The sequence below is a fragment of the Melozone crissalis genome, unplaced genomic scaffold (assembly GCF_028551555.1).
Source record: "Melozone crissalis strain CALT ecotype California unplaced genomic scaffold, PUWL_Pcris_2 ptg000033l_1, whole genome shotgun sequence".
Classification (NCBI taxonomy): Eukaryota; Metazoa; Chordata; class Aves; order Passeriformes; family Passerellidae; genus Melozone; species Melozone crissalis.
The window spans coordinates 5,158,367-5,180,780 of record NW_026535811.1 but is presented as its reverse complement, the minus strand read 5'-3'; the positions used below and the strand labels follow the sequence as shown (position 1 = coordinate 5,180,780).

At 39.9% G+C, this 22,414-nt stretch overlaps 1 protein-coding gene across 9 annotated transcripts in view; it reads right to left on the bottom strand.

The window, feature by feature from the left end:
- MICAL3 (microtubule associated monooxygenase, calponin and LIM domain containing 3) overlaps positions 1–22,414 on the bottom strand; it is a 157,364-nt gene that overhangs the window by 71,977 nt on the left and 62,973 nt on the right. For 7 of the 9 annotated variants that reach the window (XM_054282140.1, XM_054282135.1, XM_054282134.1 and 4 more), the window contains exons 7-17: positions 22,252–22,352; positions 21,019–21,276; positions 20,347–20,462; positions 18,942–19,068; positions 18,334–18,427; positions 17,024–17,171; positions 15,586–15,782; positions 14,567–14,679; positions 14,035–14,097; positions 13,104–13,277; positions 12,006–12,098 (exon numbers count right to left, since the gene is read on the bottom strand). In XM_054282140.1, coding sequence (XP_054138115.1) covers positions 12,006–12,098; positions 13,104–13,277; positions 14,035–14,097; positions 14,567–14,679; positions 15,586–15,782; positions 17,024–17,171; positions 18,334–18,427; positions 18,942–19,068; positions 20,347–20,462; positions 21,019–21,276; positions 22,252–22,352 — 1,484 coding nt within the window. The remainder of the gene's footprint in view (positions 1–12,005; positions 12,099–13,103; positions 13,278–14,034; positions 14,098–14,566; positions 14,680–15,585; positions 15,783–17,023; positions 17,172–18,333; positions 18,428–18,941; positions 19,069–20,346; positions 20,463–21,018; positions 21,277–22,251; positions 22,353–22,414) is intronic. The other 2 variants (XM_054282138.1, XM_054282141.1) reach the window with 1 other exon arrangement.

The window sequence follows — 22,414 nt, the reverse complement described above, 5'->3', positions numbered from 1 at the left end:
CTCTGCAGGTGGAGCAGTGCCAGCCTGGCTGTGTCCTGTGAGTGTCCTTGGCAAGCACAGGCAGCTGGGTGCACCTGCAGTGCTCAGGTGAGGGCTACCTGGCGCAGGGAGTCGGAGGAGGGTGAGGAAGGGCGGTTGGAAGAGCGGAGGCTACGGGAGAGCTCCCACTGGTCAACAAAGAATCGGCGAGACGGCTCCGTCTCGGGCTAAAACATAAAATAAACATCAACACAATCATACATGTGCTCTTCTAAGAGAGAAGAGAAAATAATAAAAAAAAAAAACCCAGCCCAGGCTTTTCTAACTACCATCAAGAACAATTTTTTAAGGACTCTTATAGGAAAACTTTGAGAAAAATACCCAGGGTATCTTTACTTTCTCCCTAGCGAGGCAGAGTAGTCATTCCAAATTTGCTCTTTATTACGTTTTACATTATTTAGGACCATTTGGAAGCAGTTACCTACTTCCACAGATGTCCAACCTCCTGTAATTCAACCAACTAAGCCACTGGCAAAGACCCCAAATCAATTTCCTCTGCTCCTTCTGTATCTCCCATTGTTCTCTATTACTGGCTCAAGGCACTAAGATCATCTTTCATGCCATGTGAGACCTCTTCTTCATTTTAACTATATAACCAAAACTCTCTTCTCCTAGGGGACAGAAGAGAAAGAAGTTAGCTTGTATGTATTTCCAGTAATTAACAGCAAATTTCCAACCTAAAAATTACTGTAAAATGATTAGAAACACTGAACAAAATAAAGAATGTATCAATATAAAATAATCTGCTGATCTTGATTATCAAATGGCAAAGAATAAATCACAGACTGAGAACCTGCATCCTTCTCAAACTGGTTTCTCACAGGAGAACCCAAAATTTGGTCTTCCAATATGCCCTTATCATTATCTCTACAGATGATTATGCCCATCCTCCAGTGAATACTTCATATAAGCAGGGAAAAAGTTGGAAGTATCAGACAAACAGCACTGGAAGAAACTGTGCATTCCTAAAAATTATAGTCTGGAAATAAAAAAATATTCACATTACAAATAACTGGCTTTCTTTGGAAAATAAATTATGGCTTTAGTTATAAAAAGGAAAACTAAATGTCATGTAATTGCATGACCCATGAAAGCAGCTACTTCCAGCCACTTGGAATAGGCTAACCTCAAGATTAAATTTACTGAGCAAAATGCAAAAGAGCTTGGCTTTCACAGTTTCCCCAATTTATGGAAATATAATTGTTCATGCAAAAATTTTCAGTAAATTAACATTTAATCAAGTTTCTTCTCTGTGAATGTCCTTACTTTGCTAAGCCTCCTCTTTCTCAGTATTTTCCTTGTTTTCTTCTCTTAAATCCTACATCATAATCCATCATTGCTTGCAGTGTTCCAACATCTGTTTCCTTTTTCCTCTCTGCCCTATCTACTTTATGCTTTCCTCTACTTTGTGTTCTCAGTCTCTCCTCCTTCTCAATTCTGCATGATACAGAAATTAGACAATTTCAAAAATAATTTCTATCTTTGCATCTCCACACTGAGAAGGAGCTTAAAAATTGCCAGAGAGCACTACAAAAAGTAGGAGCAAAGTATTTTGGTCTAGATCTTGATTTCTGCATCATCATTTTAACTGAATAAGGAAATGCACATGAGCATTGCAGGCCTTGCTAGAGATATTAAGTCATGGCACCCATTAACAAAGAGGTACCACTTTGTTTAAAGTAGTCTTCTTATTCAGGCCTTCATAGCCAAAACTTCAAATCTAGCCAAAGGTTTGCTGTTCCTTCTTGGAGAACAGCTCCTGTGATTTTAGCCATCAGAAAAAGATGGCATCCCAAAAATCCCCAACAATATGAAGTGACCTAGATGTCACAAAATTCTTATTAGTAGGGCTTGCAAAAGTTATGCCCACCAGCAAAAGTTCTGGGACTGTTTATGCTCCAGCTCAAGTAGACAGCTTGATTTGGGATGGTTAACTCAAAACAGTTAAGTTATGAAACAAAATCACTTCTGTAGATGGTGCTTTCCAAAAAAGCACTCTGCAGTTTGCCAAGCACTGCTGAAGCTAACTGAAAACAGAGAGCAACCAAAGAAACCACAGTTCAAACTGGCATGCTCCCATAGCCCAAAGACAACAGACTGGGGAGAAAATTAGGCACAAAAACGAAACAAAACAGAAGTGTACACTGCAATCAAAGACAATCTGCACAAACTGCCAGCTCTACCATTGGAAACAACTGCACAGGAAGGATGGACACACAAGTAGTACTACAGAGCCAGGGATTAAGCTTGGAAAATGTGAATATTCTTGCTTCCAGAAGCAAGTAAAATTTGCAAGGGACTGACTGCTAAATGACCACTGTGAGATGACTTGATCCAGAGCCCAGCTGGTTTTCAGCATTTATTCATTTATTCTGAAGCTTACTGGCTGCTTTTTGCTTCATTGTTTATATCCATTGTTTTGAGGAACAGAAAGGGCCACTCACCAAACAAGGAGACAGCTAAGAAAAGGCAAATCAAATAAGGACACTACAAATAAAGACAAAAACAGTCTTGATGGATGTTTTAACCACATGACCGTAGAGCAGTGGCCATCATATTTTGGTGATTTTTTCCTCTTTCTGCCCCAAGATTTCACCTGTACCCAGAATCCCCCAGTGCTCCAGGACACCAGCTAGGCAGGGCTGTAGTCACCTGATGCCTCAGTGCACGTCTGGACTCCAGGAGGGCAGCCAGCTGACATGCCCTTTGCTCAATACTCATGGGCACGTGGTCATGAGACAATAAACGAGGAGATCTCTGCGAGACGAGGAAGGAGGCAGGATGTAAACAAACCAGCACGAAAAGGAAGGGACACAAAAATGCCAGCCAAAAGGTATGACATTCACATGCACAACAGTAACAGAAGCTCTCATGTGAAAACTGGGGGGGTTTTCCCCCCAGTGTGTACTATTTTAATGAAGTGCTCCATTTTGGCCCTCGGAGGCAAGAAAAAAATGGTTGCATTAATTGTTTTTCACAACTCTTCCTAGAACTGCTGCAGCCAAAATCAAACAAGCACATAGCCTTTCTCTCTGGCATTACCATCAAAAAATAATTTTAAAATGTGGCTTTGTCATGCACAAAGGGCCTTATTTGTCAGTCTATTTCCCCACAGTTCTGCATTCTCAAGGATTTCCTATAAGTATGAGAATATTTAAAAAATAATATCTAAATATTTGTTTCTGAGATTTTGCATACAGAAACACATTTTAGGATCATGTATTTCGGTTCTCATAAAGAATGCATTAATTTCTTAAAGATGGTGGTATATGCAAAGTAAATACTCCACATGCCAAAGAGAGCATGTTTAATGAGCCTGTCTAAATAAAGCAAAGAACAGTACAATCAAACACTCACAGAAGCTGCCAGTTTTACTTATGCAACTCCACTGTCCTACTTGTTCTTATTGCACTACCAAGTCAATACACCCCAGGCACAATATTTGACACCTCTGCTATTCTAGTCTTTCATATGAATGTTCCTAAAGTGTTGTGTGGTGCATTTGATGACATGAAAAAAGGCCTGGCAGGTGACCTGCTATATAAGTCAGGACTATCACTGCAGTACCACACATCCTTCCGCTAATTTGTTTGTGGAATACAAGAGTAAATGGACAGGAGCTACAAACATGTGCATCAAGAAATCTGAGGCTTGATCTGTCAAGAATGCCAAGGTGCAGCTCTGTATTACTAATTGTCCTCCAATGCAGAACAGAAAATTGGGCTCACACCCAGTTTACAGGAAACACTCTTCCCATTCAGATGCATTAATAATACTCTCTACTTTCAAGCTGCTTTCTGTTCCACCTACTCCTTCCTACTAGATCATTTTCACTAAAACTGGGGTCTGTTACGAAGCTGTGGGCTTCTGTGTCATTGCAGACACGTGTATTCATTTTCTACTGCCTGTCAGAAAACATTCAGCCCACAAAAGGCTTTTGTTAGAACACATTCTGGAAGTTGCAACAGTTTTATTGCTGGCTCCCATTTATGACTTAATTCATTCAAAGCCTGTACTGGAATGTCAATTAATTTGTCAATATGAATTCAAATCAACCGGTCCTTTTGAGTGCCTATCTTTTATTTTCCCATGCTTCTGTATAATACTGAGCCATTCAGACAGACTGTTGAATATTTCATTGTTAAAAAGGCTTCAAAGTCTCTATACTAAATAATGCCTCATCATTTTTCCTTTTACTTTGGCCTGTAGGAGGCAAGATGGAATGCCAGTTGTTTAACCATCCAGAAAGCAAGCGGTGAACACAATGCAACCACGTTTGCATCAATTAGCACAACACATAACTCTTCTTGTTCTGCTACAGCCACAGCATACTTCCCTAAAGAGGTGTAAGAGACAAAGAAGAATGACAAGAGCTCAAGTGCTCGACCTAGGGCAAAATAAAAGCATATAGCAAACTGCTGATGAAGGCTTGTTATGCATTTATGTGGGTGTCACACAGGAGGGATCGCTCCTGGCTGACTCTCAGCAGTTGCAGCGTGTTAACAGCAGCATTAGGAGAAGTGTGCTTCACCACCCCCTGGATCTGACCTCTGGATTGCACACATCCACCACAGCTTTGTGTCATCAGCACCCATGCCATTTGTTCATGCTTTTTTACCCTTTCCTGTCTGGATCTCAGATCCCCGGGATAGCCAGCACCAGGTTCCCTGAATCTCTGCAGGCAACAAATGATGAGCTTAAAAACAATCACAGACCAATTTCCTAATCAGAACACACTTTATCTGATTTTTCTTATGATGCAGGCAGAAAAGAAGCCACAACAAGAGCAGAAGTTTATTAAGAATAATTTAAACCTGGCAATAACAAGTTGGCTCCTGTAGAGAATTTTTTTTAAAGTATATATTTAAATTAGGTCTATAAACAACAACATAGTACCACAATGTAATCAAATTAGTGCAATAAAGATGGTAAGGCACTCAGTATAATTCATACTGTGATGTTAGTTCAGAGGAAGGAGATGGAGAGTTTAAAAGAAGTGGCAGAATAAATGCAGTAGAAGAGCAGAATTAAAGATTTTAAAAGACATCAGTGTAATATGGATACAGATCCATCTGACTTGCTATGAGGCCTGTCAATTTTAGGGGGAAAAAAAATCATTCCTAAGGAAAAAGAACGCCTCCAAAAGCACATTACTCTGACTGAGCCTAACATCAGTTCTGTAGGATTTTTATCAGAGGACAAAAATTCCTGAGTTAAAAGAAGGAAGAAGATTTCTATAAAACACAACATAGAAAATGGTCAAAATACACTTGGCAGAGCTGGCCTTCATGACTAAACTAGGCAACCAAAAAGACACAGGACAAACAAACACTTGGAGAGGTGACAGAAGGAAAATACAGAGCTACAAGATCCTGTGAGTGAAAACAAATTTCTTGAGCTGGAAAATGAATCCCACACTATAGATTAGAAGGTAAAACCCAGCATTTAACTGCCTTTGTTTCTCCATCTGTAAGGTTGGGGAAAGCCTTTCTTCTTTCATAATATACATCCAACAAAATTTTCAGAGGATTTTGACACGAGGCAGGCAGCTAGCTATCACAACAGCTGATATTACACTGCAGGTTTTGCTCATGAAAAGGGCTTTCCTCACTCTTTCTACCCAGATGTTCTCTCCTGTATCCTTCTTGAAAAAGTTGCTGTTCACAGCAGAAAACCAACCCCTTTTTCTGTTAGGACAGTTTCAAATGGGATCAGTAGGCAGAGCTGATCTATCTTGCAGATGCAGACACCACAGAGGCAGCAAAGAATGTGTGTCCTGGAGGCTGACAATAATTAGACCAGATAAATTGCAACATGTAATTAAAATTTGAGAAATCAGCAATAATGCAAGTCAAACTTTCTGCCAAAGAATAAAACTTGTCTACTCTGCTAAAAGGCAATGCTCCTTTACAGTTTATAGGCTCAAGAGCTCAGCAAAGACAGCTCAGCTTCACCTCTGGGGAAATTTATTTGTACAGTCCTCATGTGATGTCATGACAGCTCTATGGGACTGCACCTGCCTTTTCAGGACCTCTAGCTCAGAACTGATCAAGAAGTAGATTTGAAGGTAGGAAAATGAAACATAATTTTAAAGGATACAACTCAAAGAAGCACAATTACAATATACAAGAAGACAGATATATTAGAAGGATTTCAGGAAATATGTAACTGGGAGAACAAATACATGTGCACAAACATCATGGATGCACATTTATACAGTGGGCTCAGAACAGCTCTCACTGCTCCAGGTTCAAAGCCAGACTGAGACAAGAGCCTCGTGTGAGAGAAACAAAGACCACAATGGACATGTGAAGGCCACTACAACACTCAAAAGCCACTTCAGATAAGCAATCCCATAAAAGTTTAATGGATACAAGAGCAAATTTTCAGTCACACATATTTAAACAGACAGTGGAGATGGAACAAAATTCAATTTTCTTTCCCTGCATTACTCCAAACCTTTAATTTCTACTTTGTGCATCTGAGAAAGGGCACTGTGATAAAAAAATCTGCCTACAGCAAAATCTCAGTCTCCAGTGGAGACTCTTCATGCTTCCAGTGAGTTAATGTTGCCTTATTTTCCTAACCTAAGAGGTTGAGAAGCCTCCATCAGCACCTGAAAGAAAGAAAACTGGAAGTGTATTTGTAAATAAGCTGTTTGGTAACTGAGCTAGTCACTTGTGCAAGCAGCAATGAAGAGAAAGGGACAGAGCATGCAGAGGGAATCACCTGCTGCCTGGGATACGATGGAGAGGAGGATGGAGTGCAAGAAGAGAGCATGATCACTTTTTTGGGGCAGGTCCGAGAACGTTCCTTATGCCTCATCTTTTTTTAAAACAGAAAAAGAAAAAAAAATCATAATAATGGTAGAAAAGAGGTAACATTACCAGTGGTTTGGTGAGACAGGCCAGAATGCATGAACTGAGACCATGATCTAAGCTCACACCTCGCTCAAATCAGCCAAAGTCACAGTTCATCTGAAGCTGTGATCCAAGTTTTTACCCAGAGCCACACAATCACATTTGACAGTCAGTGAATACAGATTTGTATCAATCAGCAATTGATTGATACAAACACAGATTTGTATCAATCACCAAGAGCTTGTGAGTCAAGGTCTTACAATCAGTTAAAGGCAAACTTGGAACTCTCCATAGCACAATTGGACTGCTCTCTTTGCTTCATGAAAAATTACTTCTTGCTGAGCCTTAAAATGCTTAAAAATATCCATCCTGTTGACCTAATTACTCTTGCTTGCAGCTCATTACTAATACAATTCAAGTCTCAGTTTTCTGCTCCCAGCTCCAGATCTCTTCTCTCTTACAGACATTACACCATCTCAGGCAAGCTAAAATGTAATACATTCTGTTAGAACACAAATCCAGCTGGTTTATAGACAAAATGGAGCTGTATTTCATAGTCTGCATATTACACAATGCACATACATGTCCTCAGTTTAACACACCAGCAAACATGCCCTTCTAGTGTTGTACTCCTTGTTATGTAGAGTCTTTTTTCTCCACCATTTCTTGTTTATTAATGAGCCTTCAGCCTGATTTTTCTTTTCCTGCTGAGTTCTCACCAGAGCATATCTGGAAATGGTTGCACTGGGAAAAAACAAAATGCTGTGTATCCAAAGCCAGGGTTAGATAAGGCTCTAAAAATCTGCACACGGTGTAGAGATATTACAGATGTTTATTACTGCCCTTGCAGATGAGCTGGCACTAACATCTGTTTGGGTGCTCTCTTCCTTTTCAACAAAACAGTTAGATAAATAATACACTCCTCTATCTCCAACAGATGCTAAAAGCAGCTTAAACTGAAGCATATGACTTTGCACTGCAGTGGATAAGGAACATTTATATGTTGTTTCAAAAGGCTTAGCTATGAAGTCACTCATTTCTAACTGAAAGCACGGCAACGTTCTCAACCACAGAGCTGCTCATGGATTTTCATCTGTCCATGGCCAAGTTTGCATTTCAAATGTCAAAATTTTCACAAACTTGCTTATTTTTCAAGACAAATCTCAGAATATAATATTGGATGAATGCATGAAGTACATGTTCCATCAGCCCTCCAGTAGAATGTATTTCTGAGCACACAAGAAAAGGTTGACTATAGGAATGCAGAAAATAATCAATATATTTAAATTAAAAAATTAAAGGTAAAAAACCAGTATTTGCAGAAGTCATTGGTGCTTTAAGTTCTCTCCTGTTGAGGTTTCAGCTCTCGCTGCCTGTGGTCATCTCAGTCATTATTTATCTTCAAAAAACACAGTTCCAACAAAAGTATTGCAAAGTTTGCACTTCTGCCCTTTGTCACACTTTAGGGAATGGTCTCAAAAGAATAAGCAGCAGATGTCCAGAGGCAGAAAAGATGTGCACCAAAAAACACAGGATTTCCATCTTACAAGTACCTTTGTACACATCAAACATGATTTAAGCTCATGTATGACACACAAAAGCTGTTGCTGACAAGAGACCTACAGAACAATAGAAGACTGCTGAAGGCTACAAGATGAAGGTCTGGAAATCCAGGGCAAAATTCAATTTAAAAGGCTTGTCTCTCACACCATGCCCAGTCAGATCCTCTTCTGGATAGACCATATGGCTTTCAATGGCTTCATGATCCTGGATGAGATGCTCTTTGCCAAAAGCAGCCAAAATGGCTCAGAAAGCATAGAGCACATGATGGAAGATGTTCTTATACAAGTAGGCATTGCCTTTCCAAGAGAGACAGCATTAAAGGTCTTGTGATGACGGTAAAAACTGCTTCAGAACAGATTCTGCCAGGATTTCACTCATTCTAGGAATTCTCTCTTAGCAAGATACCTCTACCTCACCTATACAACATCCAGAGGTATCCTGCATTACAAGCTCAAGGAAACTGCTCACTTAATATCTTAATGCAAGGGTAAAACAAGATTTTAGATTTAAACTGGTAAGCAAGTACAGCTAAGGATCTCCACCTGACAGACACCAGGAGGCAATACCCCAAGGCAGATGCCAATTTCTCTTCAGAACTGTGGGTCCAACCCACACCACTTCCTTTGCAACCCTCTTCCTTGCAACCACTCATATGCTTTTGCAATATACTTTCCTCTTCCATGCAGTTTCCAAAAGACAGGAAGAACCAAACCTGTCAATCATATAACTGCCCTTCTCCCAAAGAGAGGATCTCAACTTCATTTTGCCAGCTAGTAAGAACATTAAGCAACCTGTGGTTTCTCTCAGTAACACCCAACACCTCCCCTTTGCCCCCTTAGGAGCTGCTTTGCTCCTCTACAAAGCACTCTCCCCTAGAAGGTAATTGCTATGTGATATATTCAGTCAGTAGCAGAAGTTTCTGCTCCTGAACTTCAACACCTGTGCCAAAAGAGAAACCTTTCCACAAGCTTCGTGAACAGTTTTTTCTAGCAAACATATATCATCCCTAAAGAATTGTCAGAAGCAATAGTAATCCTTTAGAGCATGAGCAGTGATAAAGCTCTGGAATGGCCTGCCCAGGGAGGTGGGGGAGTCACCATCCCTGGATGTGTTTAACAAAGCCTGGATCTGGCACTGGTGCCAGGGTTCACTTGAGGTGTTGGGGCTGGGTTGGACTCAATGATCTTGAAGGTCTCTTCCAACCTGGTCATTCTGTGATTCATGACAGGTCCTGGTATTCAGCAGCACTTCTCTGTTGGCAGTCTGTCACCCAGGGATGAGCTACAAGCCAGAGTGACCAATGTCACCACAGAAGGCCAGTCCAGCACCATCAAAAGGTGCAGTCTCACAACTATCAGGTTCTGCCTGCCAAAGCAATCAGAACCAGAAATCTCAGCAGCCAGCTGAGGTACTGCTCCAGCAACAACTTCCTGCAGGAGGGGATTTCAGTCCAGGCTTGGCAAAGCTGGCTGCTTGGCTCAGTGGTTTCAGCTGTCTCTGCTCAGACAAGAATAAATGGCTCTGTGCATCCATGGCTTTTGAATAAAGGTAACCCGTATTCTCCCCTTCCCCAGAAACACAGTGAGGAACCTTTGGAACAGGAACCCTGTCAGTGAGGCTTTGGTCCTTCTGCATCCTGCAGATTTGGCATCCTTGAGACCCAGTTTTATACTTCTTCATTACAAACGCACTGCAAATCCTGCAAGACATCTGGACCCAGGAATCAATCATCTTCTGTTGATGCAGCAGAACTAATCAAGGAAAGATCATCTCCATGCGTAATACGGAGAGGGAAATCATCCACACAGGGCAATCACTGCCAGTGTTGAAAAAAATAATTTAAATCCTCTGAAAGTAAAATTGTTGCAGAAAGATTTTTCAGAGATATGCCCTACACTTCTTCCTTGATGTTGATAGCATGTCTGTATAGGAAGAGGAGAAGGATTTTTTCCTTCCTCTTTAAAAATTTCTTTTGAGTTATGTAGTGCAGGTATAAACAAAAGAACAAAGAAACCCAAAAAAATGCTCCCTGGTGAGGAGAAAAATCCTCAATAAAAACAGGAAATAAAACTTTGTCCTTTTTTTTCTATCAATGACAAAAGAATGACAATAAGAACTTTTGTGTTTCACTATAAAGGCTTAATTATAAAGCCTTCATAAACTTTCAGGAACAAATTCAAATAGAAATCTCAAGGGTGCAGGAATGTGGCATTTTCCAAGTGCTAAAACAGAAAGACAGCCAGTGAAATCCAGTTTTTCTTTTTCTAGGAGGTAATACAAGGAGTGCTCATCAACTCACTTAATATTGTACAGCTTTTTTGCTTCAGGGTTTTTTTCTGCCTTAATAAGTATTCTTGAGAAATAAAATTTGCCTTAATCATGAATTATGTGAATCCATCTCAAAATGTTCATTAGCCTATAAAGAAGATTTTGATGAGACAAAAGATAGAAGAACAAACACTGAGTCAGGAAAGCAAAGCATCCTGACAATAATTTCTCTGGACTTAGGTCTTCTTCCTTGAAAAGAAATCTTCTAGATCAGGGCACCAGTCATGACATGCAGAATTAATTGTGCTGAATGTCTCAGACACAAAGATCACCATGAATCCATATTCATCAAGAACAGTGAATTTCCAAAGCAGTGTCATCTTCTTCCTCTTGACTCCAAAGTACACTGATTAAACTACAGCCAGAGAGAAGTAGATGTTTCTCCAAATTATGGCTGTCAGCAAAATACCTCTGAGCTCTCTCAGAAACATGAGGAGGCCATTTGCACAGAGAAACCAGTGAGGTGGTTCATAGATGAGGCATCATAGATGAAGCCAGTGAGGTAAGTATCATAAAATGCCTAAAAAGATTACAGAAGTCTTAGTTTTGGAAAGCACATGGCTGAAAGAAAAACAGCAGCAATGACAATGGCCCGAAACATTGGAGAGAAAATAAAATTTAATACCCGCTGATTTTTCTGCTGTTGGTCCCTATTCTGTAGAAGAAAACCTAAAATGTACTGAATTCACAGCAACACAGGAGTATGCAAAGAAACAAGTGTGAGAAGCTGGCAAGGAAAGCTGCATTAAAGAAAGGGAAACCACAGGAAAATCTCCTGCAACTACAGAATACCTAAGATTTCACATAGGACTAGCAAAACTGATAACCAATTTTACTATTTATATAAAGGAAGAGCTTCAATATCATAGATGATAAGATCTTTTTACCTCATAAGTTTCCATAATTGGTTACACTGTTTCCCTAATTTCTAATAGAAGAATCTAGAAATTCTATGGCAAAAATTTCTGCTGCAACATCCATGAAAGTCTTGGTAAGTTGAAACTATCACAAGAAGGCAGGGAAAATTGGATTAAATATTTTTGAAACATTAAACCATACATCATCACCAAAGGGCAATGTTGACTTTATTCACTGGAAATTATTTAAAATAACAGACTCAGACAAGGTGCTGGAAAAGAACTGGCTTAAAAGCACAACAGTGATGGGTGGTGCTGGGTGAGGAGGTGCAATGTAGTGAGAATGAGTTTTCTTTACCTGTTTCCACTGGGGTATGGGGGCAAGCCGGCCCTGCTCTCGTCTGCTGGATGACTGGCTGTGGACACGCTCTTGGTAAGGCAGGACAGGTGGCTGCATGCAGGTTGTAGGGAAGGTGGGATCAAGGAGGAAAGATAAAATAGTGAAGGAAACTCAAAGAAAGCCATAGGAATGGAATACAGATTAAGACAGACAAACATTTAAGAAAAAAATATAGGGTAGGGGGAATTCCTTTAGCAAGTAAAATATTAAAAGGAAAAAAAATAATCAAAAATGAGAAATTTCACATATTTTTGGACCTTTCCTTTCATTTAATTGTTTCTTCAAATCATTGGCTGAGTATGCCAGCCAATGTGTAGCAGCTGAAGAAACATTTTATGGTGTGGATAGACATGGCCATTCTGATTATGTTACACTACAAATGCTGATATGTAGGGTGGCAGAGACAAACTTGAGCTGGCTTTCAAGCAGCCAGGTCAGGTCCCACTCACGATGTGGCCATGGCACAGAGCTTGGCACCAGCTGTGGGGATGGACTCATGCAGCAGAGCAAGGACTCTGGCACTTAAACCACACTGAGCCTCATCCTGCTGACACTGCACTGCCAGCAGCAGCTTCAAGTGACTCAATCTAACTTCAAAGACAGCTAGCCTGCAGTGCAGCAGCCCAGATACCATCCTGGAGAACAAATGAGCCTCACTTGGAATGACACTAACATCCTGATTGCCAAGAAACTCCCAGGCATTTATCTGCTGCACATACACACGTACAAAGCTTAATCACAGTTCACAAGAACAAACAGATGTAACCTGATATGAAAATGTTCAAATCAGAAATCAAATGGTTGTTCTTAAACAGCATAAGGAGAACATTCCTGGAAAGCTTTTAAAGAGCAATAGTAGTTATAAAAGAAACTCAATTGCTGGTCTTCTCCACCCTGTACTAGTAAAATTTAAGCTTTGGGTAAACTTCACTCTTCTTTAGGAGAGCCTTTGAAGTAGAAAAGCAACACTAGCACCAAATCTTGAGGAATGCATGCTATCACCCATGGTTTTCCTCTTCAATTCCAAAACAAAGGGGTTTATTATCCATATCCTACCTGTCTTCGTAAGTGTGAGGACGGCACTGGTGCATTCTCTTCAAACTTGGCCAGCAGCTGGGTTGCCATGGACTTGACTTTGTTCTGGTTCCCAATGGCAGCATCAATTCTCCTCTCTGTCAGGGCACTCACCAGTGTGGGCCTTTCCTCTCTGTAGCTTCGTGGGAGGTCCTCCTAACAATCAGTGCCATCAAATTTAACAAGATACAACCAGATCACCTTCTCCTTTCTATCCCTTTGCTGTGAAAAGTCTCTTACACTAGAGATAACAAATCTCTCAGCCTCACTTGAAAGCTCAGATTTTAATTTCCTTTGGCAAGTCATCAAATGTTCTGTTAAACTTTACTGATCTTTTCAATCTTATTTGATACCTACCAAAAAGACCTCAGCTGAAACACCCCTGTGAAGCCCTTGACATAAACCAAAGCTCATCTTCAAACAACAAACCCAGAGCACTGAATTTTAATTCACCTGTACCCATTTGGCTACAAACACTGAATTTGAAAAACAGCCTTGTGGGCATACTGGAAATGTTTGGATTTTGCATAAACCAAAGTTAAATTTTAAATATGCATCAAGCTTCTGACAATACCACAAAACTTCATTGAGAAGTTTTGAGTGTTGATGTCCTCATCAAACCATAGCAATTTGCAATAAAAACAGAATATCAGGGAACTGTAACATTTCACTTGTAGTATTATTCACTTGTAGTATTTTTATAGTAGTATTATGTAGTATTCTTTAATAAACATTAATAAAATATTAGCACTAAAGATACCATTAAAGTGTAACCTCTGAAGAAGAATTAAATTTTATCTAAAAAATCCTATATAATCCTGGCCTGAATATTAAAAAAATGAAAGAACTGAAGTGGGGAAAAATGTACCTACCATTTATTTTGCTCCCTGACACCTCTCACTGTAATACTTACATCCTCAGATTGGCTGGTTTTTCTCCTCTTTCCTGCACCATCCAGTTCCTTTTCTTTTTTGTCCTGAAAACAGAAGGAATAGGGGAAAGAAAACAAAAATAACGCTCATACCTCTCTGGGCTGAGATAAGTGTCATCAGTACTCTTAATCAGTTTAGTTGCAAAGCTTATTTAATTACCTGTGCTCATTCTCCATTTGTTTAAGAAAAGAGGTGTTTTCCTAGATACTCCTTAGGGGATTGTAACCTTCAACTGGACAATTCTTCAACGCTTTCAAATCATCAAAAACTGAGCAACTAGCTAAGTTCCAAGAGAAAATAAATGCCCAAATACTACCACAAGGCTAAGCTTTTAAGGATGAAATACACCTCTGAGAGTACATACTACAGATGTAATTTTGTAGTCATAAATGACATGCATTGTCCCATAGCAAGAGCTGGTGAGCACATGGTCTCTAGCAAACTAACAAACACTCACACCTGCATTTTTAGCACCATGGCTGACCAAGTGCCCCCAGGGCTGTGCCTGCTTACCTTGGGAGTGCGCTTCCGAGAGATGCTTTGTCCCAGTTTGCTGAGGAAGGAGATGGGAGACTTGGTACTGGCAATCAGGGCAGCCTTTTCCTCTGCATTCAGCTCCAGGCTATCTGTTAGTGACAACAGGCACAGCAAGGGAATGCCATGAAGTTTTCTTCTGTGGTGCTGTTATTAAATACTCAACTGAAGGACACACTGATTCTTTTTAACATAGCAGTCTTTTTCTTAAGTTCTCAGAAATTCTCGCGATTTCTAAATTTTGCACAAAATTACTAATGTCTAGAATTAATACCTTTCTCATCTATTCTGCTTTTTCATTTTGCCCAAAGCAGTTCTTTCAGGGTTTATAACCACCTGTGTTTACTCTATTTACTTTTATATTTAAAGAACATGCTTTAAGGAACATGAGCATCAGTATTCTTAAAAAGAGTACAGAATTTTAGAAATAACACATTATACATACTATATTTTTAAAAGGCTATTAAACCCAATTTTTTCCCCTTGCCAGAGAGACACATGTGAATTAAGATCACCAGTAATAAAGAGCTGTAACAACATTATCAATATTTAAAAGCTGGACATATTGATTTGGGTTAGGTAATTACATCTTTCAGTTCTGATCAAAGATGTTTTGTTCCAAAGATGGCCTGAATTTAGTCTCACCATTCACAGATGATAAATAGGTATAGAACTCAGCTGATGTTTTGAAATTACTTGTTCAACAACTAGCAAGGCACATTAGTTAAGACAAACAATAGTAAGAAAGCAGAAAATTTATCTAGTAGTGCTGAAGTGAACTTTTGAGGACACTATTGTATATTAACTCCTTATTTTGCTCCTGCTGCTGCTAACATGGTTTTTATCAGCACCAGTAACAAGTCAACATTTTGTAATGTAAAGCTACAGTGAGCAACCACTCAATGTGCCCATGCAGAAGCAGTATGAAGGTGACTGAAGCACACACATTCACCCTGGAGCAGTCTTTAAATCCCACAGAAGTGCCCCAAACTGCTTACCACTAGAGGGGATGGTGTCTTTGAACATCTCATAGAACTGTGTGAGGTACATCACCATGGACAGCTTATCTGGCTCTCCAACAGATGCCATTTCCTTTCCAGTCATAATGGGAGAGATCCCAAACTCTTTCTCAGCGATGTCAAAGGCCAGTTGGTTGTTCTTCTCCACATCGTGCTCATCCAAGGAGTCAAAGTCTCTGCAAAGGGCAAAAAGAGGCCTTGCACTGAACCAAGCAGAAACCAGTCTTCTGAAAGAACTCAGACATCCATCTTTTTTTTCACTTGAAATCTTAATTTTATTTGCCACCAACATGGCAAAGTTGATGCTACTTAACTACAGTGAACTTCAGCTCAAATATATGCTTTTAAAATTTGTTTGCTGCTGTTAAACACCTAGACTTTTCTTCTTAAAAAGCATCATTCTCTGAAATACATCTCCACTTCCTCCTCTACTGGAAGACTGTACAGTGCCTTCTACATAAAATATTCTGTGCACCTGGAACTAAATTAAATCTTGTCTTTGTGTTCCATCTTCTCCTGAATGATCCATATTTTTGTCCTGCTGTCTTTTTCCAAAACTTGTATAACTATATAAAAAACTATAGCTTGTAGAGAGTTACATAAAGCATTTTAAAAGCTGTTTGAACTCCCCACAAGCTATAAAGCTATTAAACAGTGTAGTTCATGTTTACTTAAGTACACTAACACAGAAGTAATTCAGTGCATATGGATTGGAATAACTCCACATTTTTTCAGTATGTTTTACAGTGGATTATGTCTTCAAGTACAGCTCTAGAATTTACTTTTTCTGATGTCTCTTTGGGGAATTGGAGACATTTCAGATTAAAGTACCAGAATCTATGCTATCATCACTTTTTGCAGCCAGTGTTTTCTCATTCCAGAATCTGGGCACTGTTTTACCCAATATATCCCTGAAGAGGACACCTTTGCCATTCACCCAATCACCAAGTCAGTGTGCAAACAGTAACAACCTCTTCATTTAGGCTGGGGGTCACTATTTTAGAAAGAGCAGCCTTAGTCTTTAGGAAGAGCTGCTTTGTTAAACAGGAAATAAAGGACCATGCAGAGACTTGTTCACAAGAGATTTAACTGAAGCTATGAACTGTTCCTTACTCATTTCACACATAAAATTTGTCAGTCAATAATGCTTTCCAGTCAGTTCCAATTTGAAGCTTAATTCTGCCAAATCATCCAGAAGGGAAAATGACCACACATTATTTTCAAATTCATCAAGCTATCATGACCTTCCACTCTGCCACTGAATCACTGGATGTTGGTTTCTATCAAGTTTAATTGAATTCATTTCAATCTATTTCTTCATAAGTCTCAAATGCACTGCCTCCAACTCCATATTATTAGTTCCAAACACCACTAATTTCCTGCTCCTCCCAGTGATTTGAAGCAGCCAGTTACTCACATTAGGTCTGGACGGTATCTGTGGATAATGGCACACAAAGCTAAGCCACTTTTCCATGACATTGTCAGATCTGTCACATTAACACCAGCATATCCATCAGTCTGCCTCTGGCACCAACTGAGCAATTTACTAGAGCGAGCTACAGACTCTGTAAAAAAAAAAAAACAAAAAAACAAAAAAAACAAAAAAAAAACCACATTTCAAGACAGAAATGAACAACAGCTCAAATTCTAAGTACAACACAAACCCCCATGAATCAACAAGCAAAACCTTAATATAAAAAAAAAGTTCCTTCTGCAATGGGTAATGGAGGACTGGATTCTTATTTTTTTTCAAAAATACTATTAATATCTATTTTAGATCCAAGAAAGTATTTTTTAATTTGCTGAAAACTAATTATCTAAGTTGTAACTTGCCAGACTTTTCACCCTAGCTATTGTAAAAGAGCCCCAGGAAATATAAAACAGCTGCAAAGGCTTGTTAAATATGATCAAAAGGACATACAGTAGCAATGTTCTCTAAAGCCCAGATATACCATTTCTAGTGGAAGAACAGACAAATGTACTTCTGTAACTACTTCTTCTCCCTTGAAAACTTTCCTTTAAAAGCACTGACCTATGCTGACCTTGTCTTACCAGAAGATCTGATGAGATTGCAGCCTAAAGGGACATGGCTGCAGGGCAAACAGCAGAGACTACACAGCTCTTCAGCAGTGAAAGGGAGGCTTAGCAGCAAAGAGCCACTCTAGGAATCCCAAAACACTATCTGGGCATGCAAAGGGCAAAGTCTGACATAGCCCTCAGGGTAGAGACAAGAAGACAGCTACTGAAATGCTTATCACAAGGCATCTAGCTCTCAGAATAATGCAGGCAAAGTGAGGTCTCATTTAGTTGAGAGATGAGACAAAGAAAAGGAAAGCAGGAACATGCAAGACTGCACAAGCAATACATTCTGATACATTTGCAAGAGTTCTGAGTCTACTGTTAGAGTGAACTCAGTCCAGGCTTCTGCACTTCAAGCAAGGACAATGTAAGAGATAAAGGAAGTGAAAAGAACTGCCTATACAAACAAATGTGCTTCGAAAATTAACAGCATTATAAAGCAAGGGAAATTAGGCAAACAAAAATAAATTCCCATGCTAATGGAAACTTGAAAATTTGTAAGCTCAGACTGTTGACAAAACAATTACTGGATACCTTTTCTAAATGAAGAGAATGGTTAAATAATACCCTACAGCCCTGCTGCTCTCTAGTTCCTGCACTGATCCAGCTCCAGAATAGCAAAAGGAATAGGACAGCAGCCAGGCCTACCATTTCGAGTCAGCTTTGGTGTCCTGGAGTTCACAAAGTTCTCTATCTCCAGGTGAATGTCTTTCAAGTCTCCTGTATTATACAAGTGGCGTACCTAAAATGGCACACAAAAACATTTAAGATCATCAACATGCCATGCACCCCAGACACACAGAAATAACCAGAAGACAATAAGGAGACATCCCAAGGTACAAAAAAGAAGATAAGTACATGTAGGTAGCAAAAATCCTATCCCAAGAACCTCACAACAGCAAGCATCAGCTCATCAGTGCTGAACAGTCCAGCTGACTGCTGCTGCTGAATGGATACCAAATTGCAATGACAGACTGCTAGACTGGATTATTACAAAGAAAATGCACATGCAGACATAGAAAACACAAATTTATAGGTTTCCTGTATCATTATATCACAGTTAAAATTATCAAAATCAAACATTCCTAAAAGGGAATTTGTTCAAGTACAGAAGTTTACTTTTGACTGATGCAAGTGCCTTTCACTGCTTCCATGCTACACACACATCACTCTCTGCCCCCAAAACACTGGCACAGCTTCACCTGAGGGAAGCCACTGCAGATTGCAAGCACTCAGGAGCACCATTTGTGACTTACCTGCTGTGGCCTCAGGAAGTTGACGTTGATATTGGGATATCGGGTGGCAGGATCAATGCTGTAGTGGCTGAAGTTTTTACTCACGTTCTCTGGGGTGGTCTGAGGCAGCAGCCTATAAATGCTTTCCCTTGGGAAAATAACACAAAAAAAAAGTTTGGGGTTTTGTTTTGGTTCATCTGTTTTGTTTAAGCTTTGTGGTGGTTTGGGGTTTTTGGTTTGTTTTGGCTGGTTTGAGGTTTTGTTCTGTTTTTGTTTTTTTTTAAGAGATGTATCACTACTACTATGGCTAAGTAAACTCTGGAGAGATAAACATTCAAATCAGAAATGTAACCACTTCTGACACTGCATAGCTAACAGCCAGCATAACCATATTAAAATCTGCACTTTAATACAACTTCAGAATTCCAAAGGACAGAAGAGAACAATACACTAAGTGAAACTGAAGGGGCTGCCCAGTACAATAAAGGCACTGAGATACAGGAAGGGCTCAGGAAGAGGGGCCACCAAGGAGACTGGAGCATTTGCCCTGTGAGGAGAGGCCAGGAGAACTGGGTCTGTTCAATATGTGGAAGAGAAAGCCCAGGGAAGATCTTACTGCTGTCTGAAGTGGCTAATGGAAAGGTGATGAAGTCTGGCTTCAACAGCAACATTATTTTCCCTCACTGTTTTTTTAAATTCAAACTAATGGAATTTTAAGTATGAACTGTGCCATTGTGCAATTTTAGAAATTATACTGTGGTTCCTGATGGTCAGAAACTGCAGTTGCTGAAGTTTAAAATAGGACCTAGAAACTGTTGCTTTTACTCACACTGTCTTCTAATTACCCGAGTTCTGATCTCCAAGAGAGCCCCTTGAGTCACCAAAACCACACTGGGGCAAAGCTGATTAACACATCAAGAACTCAATACTTCAAAAGAGACAAGATGCTGTTTGGCTTACATGAAACAAAGTGACCAAGGACAACATGAAAGACAGCAAGTCACAGCTTCCTTACAAGGAAATAATAAAAAGTATTCACAAGATAATAGGAGACAGCAAGAACTTTTGTATCTGGTACTTTAAATGCATCTACATCTTCATCTGGTTTGCCATTGAAGGGCTGGTGACAGTCAGGCTCAATTTGTCCGTGCAATGTCAATAAGCACCTAAAAAAAGATTCCTCATCTAATCTTTTAAAACTAGGACCAGGAATAGCAACATTTCTTACTCATCCATATACTTCAGTTTATCAACTCCCTTGAAATTTTTTTCTTTAACTGAATTATACCCTCATGCATTCACTAAAAACAGTGAGAGTCTGTATCTCTCATTCTGTCTACATATTTGTACTAAAAGAAACTGTAATGAATGATGAGATGTTGGAGGATTGGATTAGAACTGTAAATGTATTCACTTTCTCCATTACCTCTCTGCAAGGACTTCCAAAGGACTGGCTCCGAGCGACCAACTTCGTACCATCCAAGCAGAGTCCATTGCAGCCAAAAATCCCCTGGCTATTCCAGTTCCCATTGGCCAAAACGGCTGATATTACAGGTTACCAAGGGAAAAAAAAAGCAGAGAAAGGAAAAGCATCACTTAGGGAAAATGTTAAAGAAGTATCAAGTACATATTCAGGCAGTAATGTGCTGGGAAATTATAACACAGTAATTAGCTTCAAGTTCCACTCCCACTGGGCTAGAGGAAACCAGATGTACAGTGAACAGCTCAAGAGCTCTCCCAAAGCCAGTGCTCTTCTATTTCCAACAGTAATTCATAGCCTGGGGTGCCTTAACAGCTTCTCTTCAAGACAGCACTTTTTAAACCAACTACAAAATGCTAACTACTAGCAGGCCTACAGTGGGTTCTCTACAGAGTCAACAAGAAGCAGATGGAACAGACAGAACTTCAGAAAAAGCTCTGCACACATTTTCTTAAGCGCAATCATTACCATGCTAAAAATTCTGTTTTCCCAACACTCCCACCCTTCCTTCCAACCTCCCACTTTCTTCTATAACAAACAGCAGCTTTCCTTAGAGCGCCTCTCTGTCAGGCAGCATGGATCTCAGCGGTTTGTGCTCATTCAAGGCTGACCACGAACCTCCAGCAGGCTGTCCCCGACCAGTGCCACGAGGAGCTGGTGGCCGTTCTGCTCGCGCACCAGGGCGGCGTTCTCGGAGGCGTACATGCACGTGAAGTCAAACATGGCCACGTCGGGCTGCCCGTAGTGGTTGATGGCAAAGTCCAGCGAGGGCAGCTGCTGGTTAGTGGAGAAATCTGCTGCCTCCCTGGCGTAGTTCAGCAAAGCCTCCTGGTCCACGTTCTCCCGGGACAGCAAGACCTCCGTGTCAGCATGGTCCTGCCAAAACCAGCGCAGTTAAAGCGCCGTGGTCAAATCCACAAGCTTGTTTTAAGATTGGTATATATTGTAGCTGGCATTAAAATTCTGAGAAATCTACTCATACAAATTTGCTTGCTAATTTCTTTCATTCCTGTGTTACTACTTCCAGGAGAAAATCTACTGTATTTGCAGGATGCCTCATGGCAAGAAGGAATGATGAATCTGACTCCATGCTCTCAGAAAGCTAATTTATATTATATTAAAGAATGCTATACTAAACCATACTAAAGAATACAGAAAGGATACTTACAGAAGGCTAAAAAGATAATAATGAAAACTCGTGACTCTCTTCAGAGTCCCAACACAGCTTGGCCCTGATTGACCAATGAGTGAAAACACACCAGAAATTCAACGAAACAATCACCTGTGGGTAAACAATCTCCAAACACATTCCACATGTGGCACAACACAGGAGAAGGAAATGAGATAAGAATTTGTTTCCCTTTTTCTCTGAGGCTTCTCAGCTTCCCAGAAGAAAATCCTGGGTGAAGGGATTTTTCAGAAAATATGACTGTGACAAAAATCTATAGATCTTTTATTGCAAACAGTAATGAGTCCTGCTTGCATTGCTGACTGTGAAAGGGCTAAGAAACATTTGAGCATTTTTCATTCCCATAAAATAAGAGAAGCTCAACTAAGCTATTAAATGTTCCTTCAGAATATTTTATCTTAGCATGAGCACAACTCCCAAATCTACAAAAGGAGACAAATTTGAAAAGGACAGGTTTTGTAACACTTGTCTGAGGATTTAAAATACTTCAGAAGGGCATTAACTGCCTTTTAGAACACAATTACATTCATGGTCTAAAGTAACAACTGTAGAAAAACATTATGTGATGGAGGACAAGCACATTTTCCTACTTTCACCTTACCAAAAGTAAATTATCACCACAATTTCAGCTTACAGAGAATACAGGAGAAATTAATACCCACATGCCGTATCACTCCTTTATCCAGCAAGCTCTGCTTTTTGGCAGTCATGACAAAGTAGTGTGTATCATCCTTGTAGTAGACAATGTTCTCCAAGTCAATGCCTTATGACAGAACAAAAGACACGGTAATGAAGGAACAAGTTAGGAGTTATGTGCAACAGAAG